This window comes from Colius striatus, chromosome Z, assembly GCF_028858725.1.
Source record: "Colius striatus isolate bColStr4 chromosome Z, bColStr4.1.hap1, whole genome shotgun sequence".
Taxonomy (NCBI): Eukaryota; Metazoa; Chordata; class Aves; order Coliiformes; family Coliidae; genus Colius; species Colius striatus.
Window position 1 is genome coordinate 3,348,935 of NC_084790.1, and position 11,812 is coordinate 3,360,746.

At 47.0% G+C, this 11,812-nt stretch overlaps 1 protein-coding gene across 1 annotated transcript in view; it reads left to right on the forward strand.

Annotated features, from left to right (window-relative positions):
- The window catches only part of ACLY (ATP citrate lyase), a 32,724-nt gene extending 22,078 nt beyond the window's left edge, over positions 1-10,646 (forward strand). Inside the window, exons 16-29 of the mRNA XM_062018103.1 lie at positions 1,767-1,935; positions 2,365-2,469; positions 3,200-3,396; positions 3,554-3,635; positions 4,005-4,115; positions 4,654-4,781; positions 4,976-5,069; positions 5,290-5,444; positions 6,186-6,336; positions 8,296-8,439; positions 8,625-8,738; positions 9,218-9,300; positions 9,543-9,619; positions 9,801-10,646. Coding sequence (XP_061874087.1) covers positions 1,767-1,935; positions 2,365-2,469; positions 3,200-3,396; positions 3,554-3,635; positions 4,005-4,115; positions 4,654-4,781; positions 4,976-5,069; positions 5,290-5,444; positions 6,186-6,336; positions 8,296-8,439; positions 8,625-8,738; positions 9,218-9,300; positions 9,543-9,619; positions 9,801-9,895 — 1,705 coding nt within the window. The 3' untranslated portion in view covers positions 9,896-10,646. The remainder of the gene's footprint in view (positions 1-1,766; positions 1,936-2,364; positions 2,470-3,199; positions 3,397-3,553; positions 3,636-4,004; positions 4,116-4,653; positions 4,782-4,975; positions 5,070-5,289; positions 5,445-6,185; positions 6,337-8,295; positions 8,440-8,624; positions 8,739-9,217; positions 9,301-9,542; positions 9,620-9,800) is intronic.
- The last annotated feature ends 1,166 nt before the right edge of the window (positions 10,647-11,812 follow it).

Genomic DNA, 11,812 nt, shown 5'->3' on the forward strand with positions numbered 1-11,812 from the left:
TTTCTGACTGCTTCCCTCACGTTCTTCTGTTAGCTTCCTCCTCTTCTGGTCTCTGCTGTTCTTTAGTGTAGCTCTGCCCTGGTCTACATATCTGCTTTACCACCTTCTCCTATGCTCCCTTCCACCATCAGATTGGCTTTGCTGATTGTTTTCGGTTTCCCTCAGCTATTGTTTTCAGGCTGCTCTGTTGAAAGAGCTTAATGTTAGCCACACAATTTGCTCTTTCAGAAGGTGTCCATGTTCTGTTTCTTCACTCACCAAGTAAGGCAGGCATGACTGCTTGGGTTTTCTTTAACAGCTTAGCAGAGGCAGTAGTGTGATGGGAGGTTTCTTCCACTCCTCTACTGTTTACTTCATGCTTGCCTGAGACATCTTGATTTGTGCCTGCAGCACCTGGAATTTTCCTGCACAAATACCAGCCAGAATCACAGCAGCTCTGCTAATAGACCAAAGCAGCCTGTCGTGGAGCCAAACACAGTTCTCTTAAAAACCAAAATCTTGTTCATCTTTTTCGTTCTCTTTGCTGTAGTGCCAGTAGTTTCTGAGCAGGCAGGAAGTGTGCAGATCCTTCAGTTAGATAGGGTCTCTTGTGGTATTCACCCTCTCTTACCCTGTCCCCACAGCTAACAGGGCTGAGCCCACTGGGTGTTTCAAACTGCCCTCAGGAGGAACCTCCAGAGCACAGCTGTGCCTCAGCTGCTTTGTCAAATGGGGCAAACAGGGAGGAAAGAAGTGGCTGTCTGGCCCACTGCTGAGACAGTGAGGGGGAGCTCACATAAAGTGAAGGGAAGTCCTTTCATTTCTGTGACATTTGCGGACATCCAGGAGAGATGATGTCTAATCAACCTATGTCCTGCAGAGGATTTTGCCTCTTGACAATTAAGTACCTTGTACTGTTAGTCTGCAGCTCTGATGATAATTGCAGCTCTGTAATAACTTCTCAGCAAGTGCAAACCTCAGGGTACTAGAACTGAGTGCAGGCACAGCCATGTCTGTGGATGAGTGGCAACCTCTTGCAGTGTTGCAGTTGTTTAATGAATAAATAGCAAGAGGGATTAAAAGTTTTAAGGCTCCCTGTAATTAAATCTGATGCTGCTTGACCTTTTGGAAGAAGTCAGGCTGGAAAAACCTAGAATGTTTAGTTACAAATGTACGAGAACACAGCCAGCAAATGGCTAAACAGTACAGACTTCAGTGAAGTTCCAGTAAGAACATCTACCATACAGAAAAGACAACACCTACAGGGGAACCTTCCTAGGTGCATCTCCTGCAGTATGTGCAGAGCAGGGTGGGTAGAGTCTCAGTGTAGCAGAACTAGAAAGCTGACTGACACTCACATTGCTGACCTGGCTGCTCACTGCAGATAGTGGTTTCCTGTTCCCCCAGTCTGGTGTTTGTTCCAGCCCAGTAATGCAGCTTTGCATGCATCTCATTCATTACTCTTTCTGTGCCTCATTCTGTCTTCCAGCTTGGAGTAGAATTGAGGCTCTGGTAACTTCACTGTGGGAGAGCTTATTCATCTTGCTGGATGCCTCTGTCCCCATTATCCCGTCTCCTTCCATATGCTGCTCTGTTCTATACTCTGAAGAACCTTCTGCTGTTAGTATGGTCCCTCCCCATGTAAGCTCACTTGCTAGTGAGTGTCTCACAGTCAGTCTTGGTGTCTGAGAGCTGGGGTTTGTAAACTCCTCTGTCTGCATGCACTGTATCCCTGTGTCTTTTGGGTAGCCTTTAAAGGTCAAGGCTTTTCTGTTTCCTTCCCATAGTGGTGACCACAGGCAGAAGTTCTACTGGGGCCACAAAGAGATCCTGCTTCCAGTCTACAAGAACATGTCAGATGCCATGAGGAAGCACCCAGAGGTGGATGTTCTCATCAACTTTGCCTCCCTGCGCTCTGCTTACGACAGCACTGTTGAAACCATGAATTATCCACAGGTGAGTGAGGGATCTAGAAGAAGCCCAAGAGAAGGAGGAAGACCTTGTCAGCAGGGTACTGATGTTTCTTTAAACCATAATGGTATTAGCAAATTGTCTCATTCCTCCAACTTGGCAGAGAAGTACCTCAATTCTAACTGTTGTATAGACTGTGAGGAGGATGCTGGAACTGCATGGCAAATCCTGGCATTAAACTTGCTGTTTGTGCAAGAGGAACTTGGCACTTCTTAGTTACAAGTAATTACTTTGAGTTGATAAGAATATTGCACTGCTCTAATGTGCAAGGGGGAGAAAAGTCTCTGAACAGTACATTGTTCCAAAGTCTGAGACTTCAGGTCATGCATTGGGCCTTCCTGTATGAGAGTGCAGGTGGTCCTGGCAGAGTGGTGACACTGGGGGGTGTTAATGGTTTCCTTAATCTCGCTGCAGATCCGCACCATTGCCATCATTGCCGAGGGCATTCCAGAGGCCCTGACTCGAAAACTGATCAAGACTGCTGATAAAAAAGGAGTCACTATCATTGGCCCTGCAACTGTAAGTCCTTTTTCTCCTCTTGTCCGTCTGTCTTCATCTTCAGATCAGCTTTCTTGGAAGGATAAAGTATATCCTGCAGTCCATTTTGTCTTTAGTCATGTAAAATGCACGTTAGTTTCTCATTTGAAGGGCACCTTGTTGCTGTGTTCAGTTTTGGGCCCCTTACTACAAGAAAGACACTGAGGGGCTGGAGGAGCATGTCCAGAGCCAGACACTGGAGCTGGGGAAGGGGCTGGGGCACAAATCAGATGGGGAGCAGCTGTGAGAGCCCTGGGGATTTTCAGCCTGGAGAAGAGGAGGCTGAGGGGAGATAGGAGCACTCTCTGCAGCTCCCTGACAGGAGGTATTGGCCTGGGGCTAGGGTTTATCTCTGCTCCCAAGTAACTCTTGACATGACAAGAGGAAATGGGCTCAAGTTGTCCCAGGGGAGGTTGAGATTGGAGCTGAGGCAGAACTGTTTCCCTGAGAGGGGTGTCAGCCCCTGTGCCAGGCTGCCCAGGGAGCTGGGGGAGTCCCAATCCCTGGAGAGGTCCTGAAGCTGTGGGGCTGAGGTGCTGAGGGCTGTGGGTTAGTGGTGGACTGGGTAGGGTGAGAGCAGGGCTTGGACTCCAGGAGCTTAAAAGACTTTTCCAACCACAATGATTCTGTGATTCTATGTCTTACAGAAACGTTTCTGTGCTTCGTGTGTATCTTAAAGGGCTTTTACATCTGTCTCTTAACTTTTTTGTAGGTCGGTGGGATCAAACCAGGTTGTTTTAAAATAGGCAACACAGGAGGCATGCTGGATAATATCTTGGCATCAAAACTGTACCGGCCTGGCAGCGTGGCTTATGTCTCACGGTCTGGAGGAATGTCCAATGAGCTCAACAACATCATCTCCCGAACCACTGATGGGGTGTATGAAGGAGTGGCCATTGGAGGAGACAGGTAGGAGTCTGCATCTTCAACACAGACGCCATTCTTTAGGTCAGTCAGCAGAAGGAAACTGGAGGAAGAAGGGCAGGTTGGCTGTTAGTTTTTTCTTCCTTCAGGAAGGTTTATGAAACAAATCCAACGTCTACAATTTTCTTTCTATGCTACCCAGATATCCTGGATCAACTTTTATGGATCATGTCTTGCGTTATGAGGATACTCCTGGAGTGAAAATGATTGTGGTGCTCGGAGAGGTGAGTGAGACCAGTTCACTCCTACCTGGGAAATAGCCATGTGTTTTGTTTTGAGAGCTTGTGGCCTTGGCTGCAAGGTTGCTAGATAATAGCTGCAGGTAGGTGGCAGCTATTCATGCTGTTCCTGGATACCTCAACTTTGAATTCATGCTTCTTTAATCAAAAGAAATTGAATGTACTCCACAGGCGAGCACAGTCTCCCCTGCTTAACAAAACAACATCAAATGAGGCTTTGTTCAGATACTTCAGTTGCTCCTTGATGAAAAAGGAGAAAACGAAAACCCAAGAAGCACTCTCTAGTGCATCTTGGAGCTGGTTCCTACAGAAGTGTAAAGTCTGGAAGCAGCTCAGCTCTTCTTCTTTCTGCAGATTGGAGGCACAGAAGAGTACAAGATCTGCAGGGGTGTTAAAGAAGGTCGTATCACCAAGCCAGTGGTGTGCTGGTGTATTGGTACTTGTGCCACCATGTTCTCTTCAGAGGTATGTGGGGAAAAAAATGTGGGCAAATGCATAAAGGATGTATGTATGCATGGCAGGAAGAATGACACCCAGCTTCTCTCACTGTGCCTAAACCTTCCAGAATTGCAAGAACTTAACCTGCAGGAGTTAATAAACATAAGTGGTAAAGGCTTTTTGTGCTTCTGTAATCTGACACTGGAGATTTCTAAGGGATTCAGTGTACTTGTAAAGGTAGCCCAGAGATGCCAGGGAACACAGCAGATTGTAAGAGCCACCCGCTTCTGGAGTGGGGATGTGAAAGATGCATCTTAAACAGCTCTGGAGAGTGGGGGGGATTAAGGGAGGCAGAGCCTGAGGTCATTCCAGATCAGAGAACGCCCATCCTGTTGCAGTGCTGACTCTGTAGTCCCAACCAAGAGGTCTGTTAGCATGAAAAAGAAGGCAGATGAGCAGTCCGTGGCATTCCTTTGTCACTGGTTTCCTAGTCAGTTCTTTGTTGTGCTTTACTCTCTGCAGATAAACAGCTTGTATTCCTTACTGCTGCCTCTTTTGTTTGTAGGTGCAGTTTGGCCACGCAGGAGCTTGTGCCAACCAGGCTTCTGAAACTGCTGTTTCAAAGAATCAAGCCTTGAAGGAGGCTGGTGTGTTTGTTCCCCGGAGCTTTGATGAGTTGGGAGAGGTCATTCAGTAAGTCACACTAACGGGGCCCCTTCGGCAGGGGACAAAACCTGTTAGGGCACTGAGTTTTACCCTGATAAAGGAGTATACTCATGCTTAAGAAAAGCAACTTGTATTCCTTATGGGTTTTTAAGGCCTAGATTAAGACTACCTCACTTATATCTCTTAAAGCACTGAAGTTAATAAATGTATTCTCTCCATAGGTCTGTCTACCAGGACCTTGTGGCCAAAAGAGTGATTGAACCAGCTGAGGAAGTGCCTCCTCCAACTGTGCCAATGGATTACTCCTGGGCAAGGGTGAGCTGTGCTTTTACCTGCTTTTTTTGGTTCCTTGGGATGTTTGCTGTGATTCTGGATGCTTATGGGAGACAGTATTGCCTTGGCACTTTATGGTGTTACTTGTGAGCTCACTGGGTGTGCTGGTTCTACACTGCTCTGAGGGCATTGTTGTTTGATCATTTGCCTCTTGCTTCTAAGGTAGGTTGTTTAAAATCCCATCTTCATGCTGTGATTTCAGGAGCTGGGCCTGATCCGCAAACCAGCTTCCTTTATGACAAGCATCTGTGACGAGAGAGGTCAGGAACTGATTTATGCTGGGATGCCAATCACTGAGGTCTTCAAAGAAGAGATGGGAATTGGAGGGGTTCTGGGCCTGCTCTGGTTTCAAAGGAGGTGAGGCAGCTTTTGGGAAAGTTCACAGATTCTTTGAAGTTCTTCTTAGTTTTCTTTTTGCTTAAAAGTTTATTAATAAACAACTCCAGCATTCATTTATGAATGTAGATTCACTGGAAATGCCATCTCTGTATTCCCTCTGCTGATACCACATAAGCATTTTGAGGCTTCATACAAGGATGTTTTAGTCTTGGGATGAAGTTTTATGCAAGTTTTGTGGTACACTGAGGCAATTCTTCCATTCTAGGCCCACTTCCCATTCTGGCTGTTGTAATTGTCTCCTCGAGCCCGGAGAGACTGAGGGAGTTAACAAACATTTGTTAACCAGTCTACAGGGAAACTGAGTGTCAAAAGTTTGCTGCCTTCATTGGATGGTGCTTTTGTTAAAGGCTGTCTTGGTAGTAGCTGGAAGCTCTGGCTTGGCAGAAGAGGATGAACAGAACCGTAGCACAGCCTCATGCCTCCCCTCAAGGGGATCCCCAGAGCTCACTGATGTCTGTTTGCAACTCAGCCTACCAAACTGACCCTCAGGTGTGAGCTAAACAGCTCCTGTCGGAGCTGAATAAAAATGTGATGTCTGAGAAAGGTTCCAGGATGCCCTGATGGGTATGGTGACCCTACAGCTCCCTTTCTCTGTTCTGCTTCTTTGAGGCGTACACCTAAATCAAAAGTCACTGCCATCATGTGTCTTTTTATGCATTTTTCATTACAATAAATGACTTCAGTCTCTTTCTTGCTCAGGTTACCAAAGTATGCCTGCCAGTTCATTGAGATGTGTCTGATGGTAACAGCAGATCATGGGCCTGCTGTGTCTGGAGCCCACAACACCATTGTCTGTGCAAGAGCTGGGAAAGATCTCATCTCAAGTCTCACTTCAGGCCTTCTTACTATCGTAAGTACCTGATCTCCAGAGGATTTGGCTTTGTTACTCATTACTCTGTCTAGGTTTCATTACTATAAAATTAACATCTAGATTGGGTTGCAGAGCCATGGACAGGTTGTGTCTCTTCATAGAACCATAGAATGGTTTTAGCTGGAAGAGACCTTTAAGCTCACGGAGTGCAGCCTTTGTCCCAGCCCCATCAACCACGAAACCATTTTGCTCAGTGCAACATCCACCCAGCTCTGAAACCCCTCCAGGGACTGTGACTCCAGCACCTCCCTAGGCAGCTGTTCCAATGCCTGACAACCCTGTCAGCAAAGAAATTCCTCCTCACATCCAGCCTGAACCTCCCCTAGCGCAACCTGAGGCTGTTTCCTCTTGTTCTATTGCTTGTTACCAGGAAGAACAGACCCACTCCCACCTCACTACTATTTCCTTTCAGGTAGTTGTAGAGAGTGAGAAGGTCTCCCCTGAGCCTTTCAGATCCCTCAGCCCTTCCTCATCTGAGACATGCTCCAAAGCCTTTCCCAGCTTGGTAGCCCAGCCTCTGGATCCTCTCCAGCACCTCCATGTCCTTCTGGTAGAGAGGGGCCCAGAACTGGACACAGGATTTGAGGTGCAGCCTCAGCAAAGGCGAGTGCAGGGAATGATCAACTCCCTGCTCCTGCTGGCAACACTCTTCATGAGCCAGGCCAGGATGCCCTTGGCCTTCTTGGCCACCTGGGCACGCTGCTGGCTCCTGTTCAGCCCACACTGGCAGGTCCCTCTGTGCCTGGCAGCTTTCCAGCCGCTCCTCCCCAAGCCTGTAGCTCTGCTGGGGGTTGTTGTGGCCCAAGGGCAGGACCCGGCTCATGGCATTGGCCTTGGCCCAGCCATCCAGCCTGTCTGGCTCTCTCTATAAAGCTTCGCTACTCTGAGGCAGATCCACACTTGCACCCAGCTTGGTGTCAGCTGCAAACTCCTTAAAGGTGCACCCCATCCCCTCATCCAGATCATTGATAAAGATGTTAACCAGGAGTGGCCCCAGCACTGAGCTCTGGGGGACACCACTCATGACCAGCCCCAACTGGATTTAACTCCACTGACCACGACTCTTTGGACTCAACCATCTCACCAGCATTTCACCCAGAAAAGTGTGTGCCCATCCAAGCCAAGAACAGCCAGTTTCTCTCAGAGAACACTGTGGGAAAGAGTCTTAAATCGTAGAATCACAGAATGGTGGGGGTTGGAAGGGACCTTTAGAGATCATCCAGTCAAATCCCCCTGCCAAAGCAGATCCCACCTAGATCAGGTCACACAGGAACGTGTCCAGGCAGGTCTTGAAGACCTCCAAGGATGGAGCTTCCACACCCTCCCTGGGCCAGGGCTCCCTCACTGAAACAGTGAGATAGCTTTTTTTCTTATGTTTAAATGGAACTTTTTGTGTTCCAGCTTCATCCCAGCACCCCTTGTCCTGTTGCTAGATACCATAGAAAAACGAGTTGCCCCAACCTCCTGCCACCCACCCTTTAGGTATTAATGCCTGACTAGTGTTAAATGCCTTCACTTGCACTTCAAATTTCTGTTCAGCTTCTGACAGTTTGATGCTCTGTGTTTAAAAACCTAGTCCATTTTTTTTTTCAAGCAAGCAGGACTGTTTTGATAGTGCCTCATTTAAGTCTAGAAGTATTCTGTAGAGGCCATGTTGCTGTCAGAACTGTACCTATGTGGTTGCAAGACTGACAACTGAAGATGTGACTAAAACAGAGTTAAGGCTGCATTTCTCTGCATCCTCTATCTCTAGGGGAAATGCATTGGCTGCATACTGCCACTTCAGTTGTAAACAAATGCTTTATCTCAGATGCCTGCCTAACTTGAGTTTCATGAAGGCCAGTGGCAGACAGGCAGATGGGGAAGATAATCTTGTGTTTGTCTTGTACCTGAACTGTGGAGTCCTTTGCTGTAATTCCCTTTGTGTGTTGCACCCAGGGTGACCGGTTTGGTGGAGCACTGGATGCTGCAGCCAAGACATTCAGCAAAGCCTTTGACAGTGGGATTATTCCTATGGAGTTTGTGAATAAGATGAAGAAAGAAGGCAAACTGATCATGGGCATTGGACACAGAGTCAAATCAGTAAGAAAACTGCATTGGTACAATGGTTTTTATGGAAGTGTTGGGGAGAGAAAAAAGGAAAGAAAATGAGCTTTCAGAGATGTTTATTGACTGAAATTATCCTAAACTTAGCAAATTGTACCACTTATGGCAAGTACCTGTATAAGAGGCTGCATCAGTGATGCTAATGTCTTCTTAACTTGCAGATAAATAACCCAGACATGAGAGTTCAGATTCTGAAAGACTACGTGAAGCAGCATTTCCCTGCCACCCCACTGTTGGATTATGCACTTGAAGTGGAGAAAATTACAACTTCCAAGGTGAAGTGTACTAGTATTTAGCTCCCCTTGAGCACTCTTCCTTACTGGAGGAAGAATGGTGAGGGGTTAATGTTGTATTTTAATTGTACTGCTTCATGAATTGTTGCTGGGGTTTTGTTTTCCTGCGGTGCAATGACAGTTTGAGGCTGAAGACATTTGTTAGCAGGAAAATGCTGAACAAAGCAAAACACGTTATCTGTGTCCACTGTCCACACTGGAGCTGCTGTGTTCTGTGAATCTGAGCATACCTGATGGGCTGTGACAGATAATCTCAGTGGGTTGAACCAGATGCAGTTTGGGGCTGTTTTCCCATCATTCACGTTAAGCGTGGCTGTTGCTCAAGCTGCTGAACAGCTTTCTCTGTTGCTAGTCTTTGGTGCTTAACTATTACAGGCAACCTTCAAATTACCCTTGAGGATGGAAGTTGCCAGGTGACTATCACTTGTTGCTGTTAACGTCTTTTGTTTCATTTCTTACAGAAACCAAACCTTATCCTGAATGTAGATGGCATCATTGGAGCTGCCTTTGTTGACCTGCTCAGGAATTGTGGCTCTTTCACCCGGTAAGTATGTAGTGGGCTGTTTCTCTTGGATCGTGGCCCTAGAAGAAGGGGAGACATACTGCCAGCTCATGTGGGGCCAGGGTTTCAAAAGGGTGTTGTGAAAGAGATGTAGCCTGGACTTGGGGGCAGAAAGCTTTCACATGAATTCATGTTGCTACAAAGGCTACAGTGGACTCTGATCCTTTGTAAGATTGAATCCTGAAACAGACAAGGAACTATTTAATTCCTGTTCTCTTTTGCAGAGAGGAAGCAGATGAGTATGTTGATATCGGAGTTCTCAATGGCATCTTTGTACTAGGCAGGAGCATGGGATTCATTGGTAAGTTTGCCATATTCCTGCCCCTTCCATCCTACTGGGGGATGCCTTGTCCCTGTGAACACGAGACAAATGTGAACCCCTGGGGGACTCAGACTAAGCTGCTACTTGTTAGGAATCCAGACATCAAAGTTGTGACTAGGAGGAAAAGCAATTTTATAACATTAAAACACTATCCTTTTAGGACACTACCTGGATCAGAAGAGATTGAAGCAAGGTCTGTACCGTCACCCATGGGATGACATATCCTATGTTCTACCAGAGCACATGACCATGTGAGAACCTGCAGTGTTGCCTCAAGATGACAGAAGCCTGCACAGAGGACAGCCACAAATGGGACTTTGATGTATAAAGGCCATTGGTACATAGACAGTGAGCTGCCTGGTCAAACTGTGCAAAGCAAGTGTTTTCTAGTAATAGAAACTTACTCTAATAAGAACCAAAACTGGTGATATTCTGTATGTTACCTGCTGTATTTAATACTGTCTCTCACCCTTTTATTTTGTCTACCTGTTTCATTATATTTCCAGAAGGATTTTAGGGGATTGAGTGGCGAGGGAAGGAGGGGGAAGTTTACTCCTAGGCTCAGTCTTACTGAACTTGTGAAAGATTTAGTCTGGTAACAAGCTGTAACTTTTCTTGATAGAGGGGAAAGTACCCATCCTTCCCGTAAGCCACAACTTGATCTTTTTTGTTGTTGTTGTTGTTTTTTTTTCCAATTTCAGTTCTCATCTTAAGTCTGATTGTATCCTGAATAGTGGGACCACTGCTGATGTATAACCAATGTTATAACCAAACTCTGGTGTAGTAATTTAAAGTGTAAAGTTGTAACATAACTGCTGTTAAAACTGTGAAACTACATGTATTCCAGTGTCTGTATTTATGCAAACACCTTCCATTTACTGTTAGATTGCTGGTATACGGAGTGTCACTCATTCTCTGCAGCTGCAACAATAATCTCAGTAACTTCAGCATCCTCCTTGTCTGTGTATTGTAACCAAACTCAAATAAATGATACACTACTAATTTATGCCTTTTTTTTTGCCACTTCTGACTTCTAAAAGTTTATCCTAAATGATGTCCAAGGGGATGTGGGACAAGCTGAGACATCAGTCACTTAACAGAATACCCAGCCTCAAAGCCATTACTGCTCTCATGGTTTGTGTTCTAGTTGACTTAAAAGGGGGAGGGAGCCACAAGCCACCCACAACCACCCTCCAGCTTTATCCTGTCATGTGCCTATGCCCCACCATAGTCTTCACCATGCAGACAGCACCTAAGGCACCAGGGCCATCCCAATATGGAGAAGGACTGGGTGCAGTTAAGGAGATTATAATTCAGAAATCCAAATGGATCATAACTCACTAAAGGACTCTGCATCAGACCCACTTGCCTCTTCACACAGAGAAAAGGCAATAATGTGCCACATATGATAGAGCTCACTCTTTTTTGCTTATCCTGAAGGACAAGGGCAGAGTCCTGCAGCTGGGGAGGAACAACCCCACGCATGATAGGCTGGGGTTGACCTGCTGGAGAGCAGCTCCAGGAGAGAGACCTGGGAGTGCTGGGTGATAATAAACATGAGCCAGTAACGTGGCCTCGTGGGCAAGAAGCCAATGGCAGCCTGGGGGCATCCAGCAGAGTGTGGGCAGCAGGGCCAGGGAGCTTCTGCTCCCTTTTGCTCTGGAGTCCTGGGGCCAGTTGTGGGCTCCCCAGCTGCAGAGGGACAGGGAAGTGCTGCAGAGAGGCCAGCACAGGGCCAGCAAGATGCTCAGGGCACTGGAGCATGTTCCTGCTGAGGAAAGGCTGCGGGCCCTGGGGCTGCTCAGGCTGGAGGAGACTGAGAGGGGGATCTTGTTAATATTTACAAGTATCTAAATGGTGGGTGTCAGGAGGTTGGAGTGGCACTTTTTTTGTTGTCTCCAGCGGCAGGACAAGGGGTGATGGACAAAAACTGGCACACAAAAAGTTCTCTTTCAACATAAGGGAAAACACTTTCACTATGAGGTGAAGGAGCCCCGGCCCAGGCTGCCCAGGGAGGGTGTGGAGGCTCCTTCGGAACCCGCCTGGACACGTTCCTGTGTGACCTGATCTGGGGGGACGTGCTTTAGCGGGGGGGGGGTGGACTGGATAGTGTCTAAAGGTCCCTTCCAACCCCCACCATTCTGTGATTCTGTGATTGTGTGTCCTGACGGG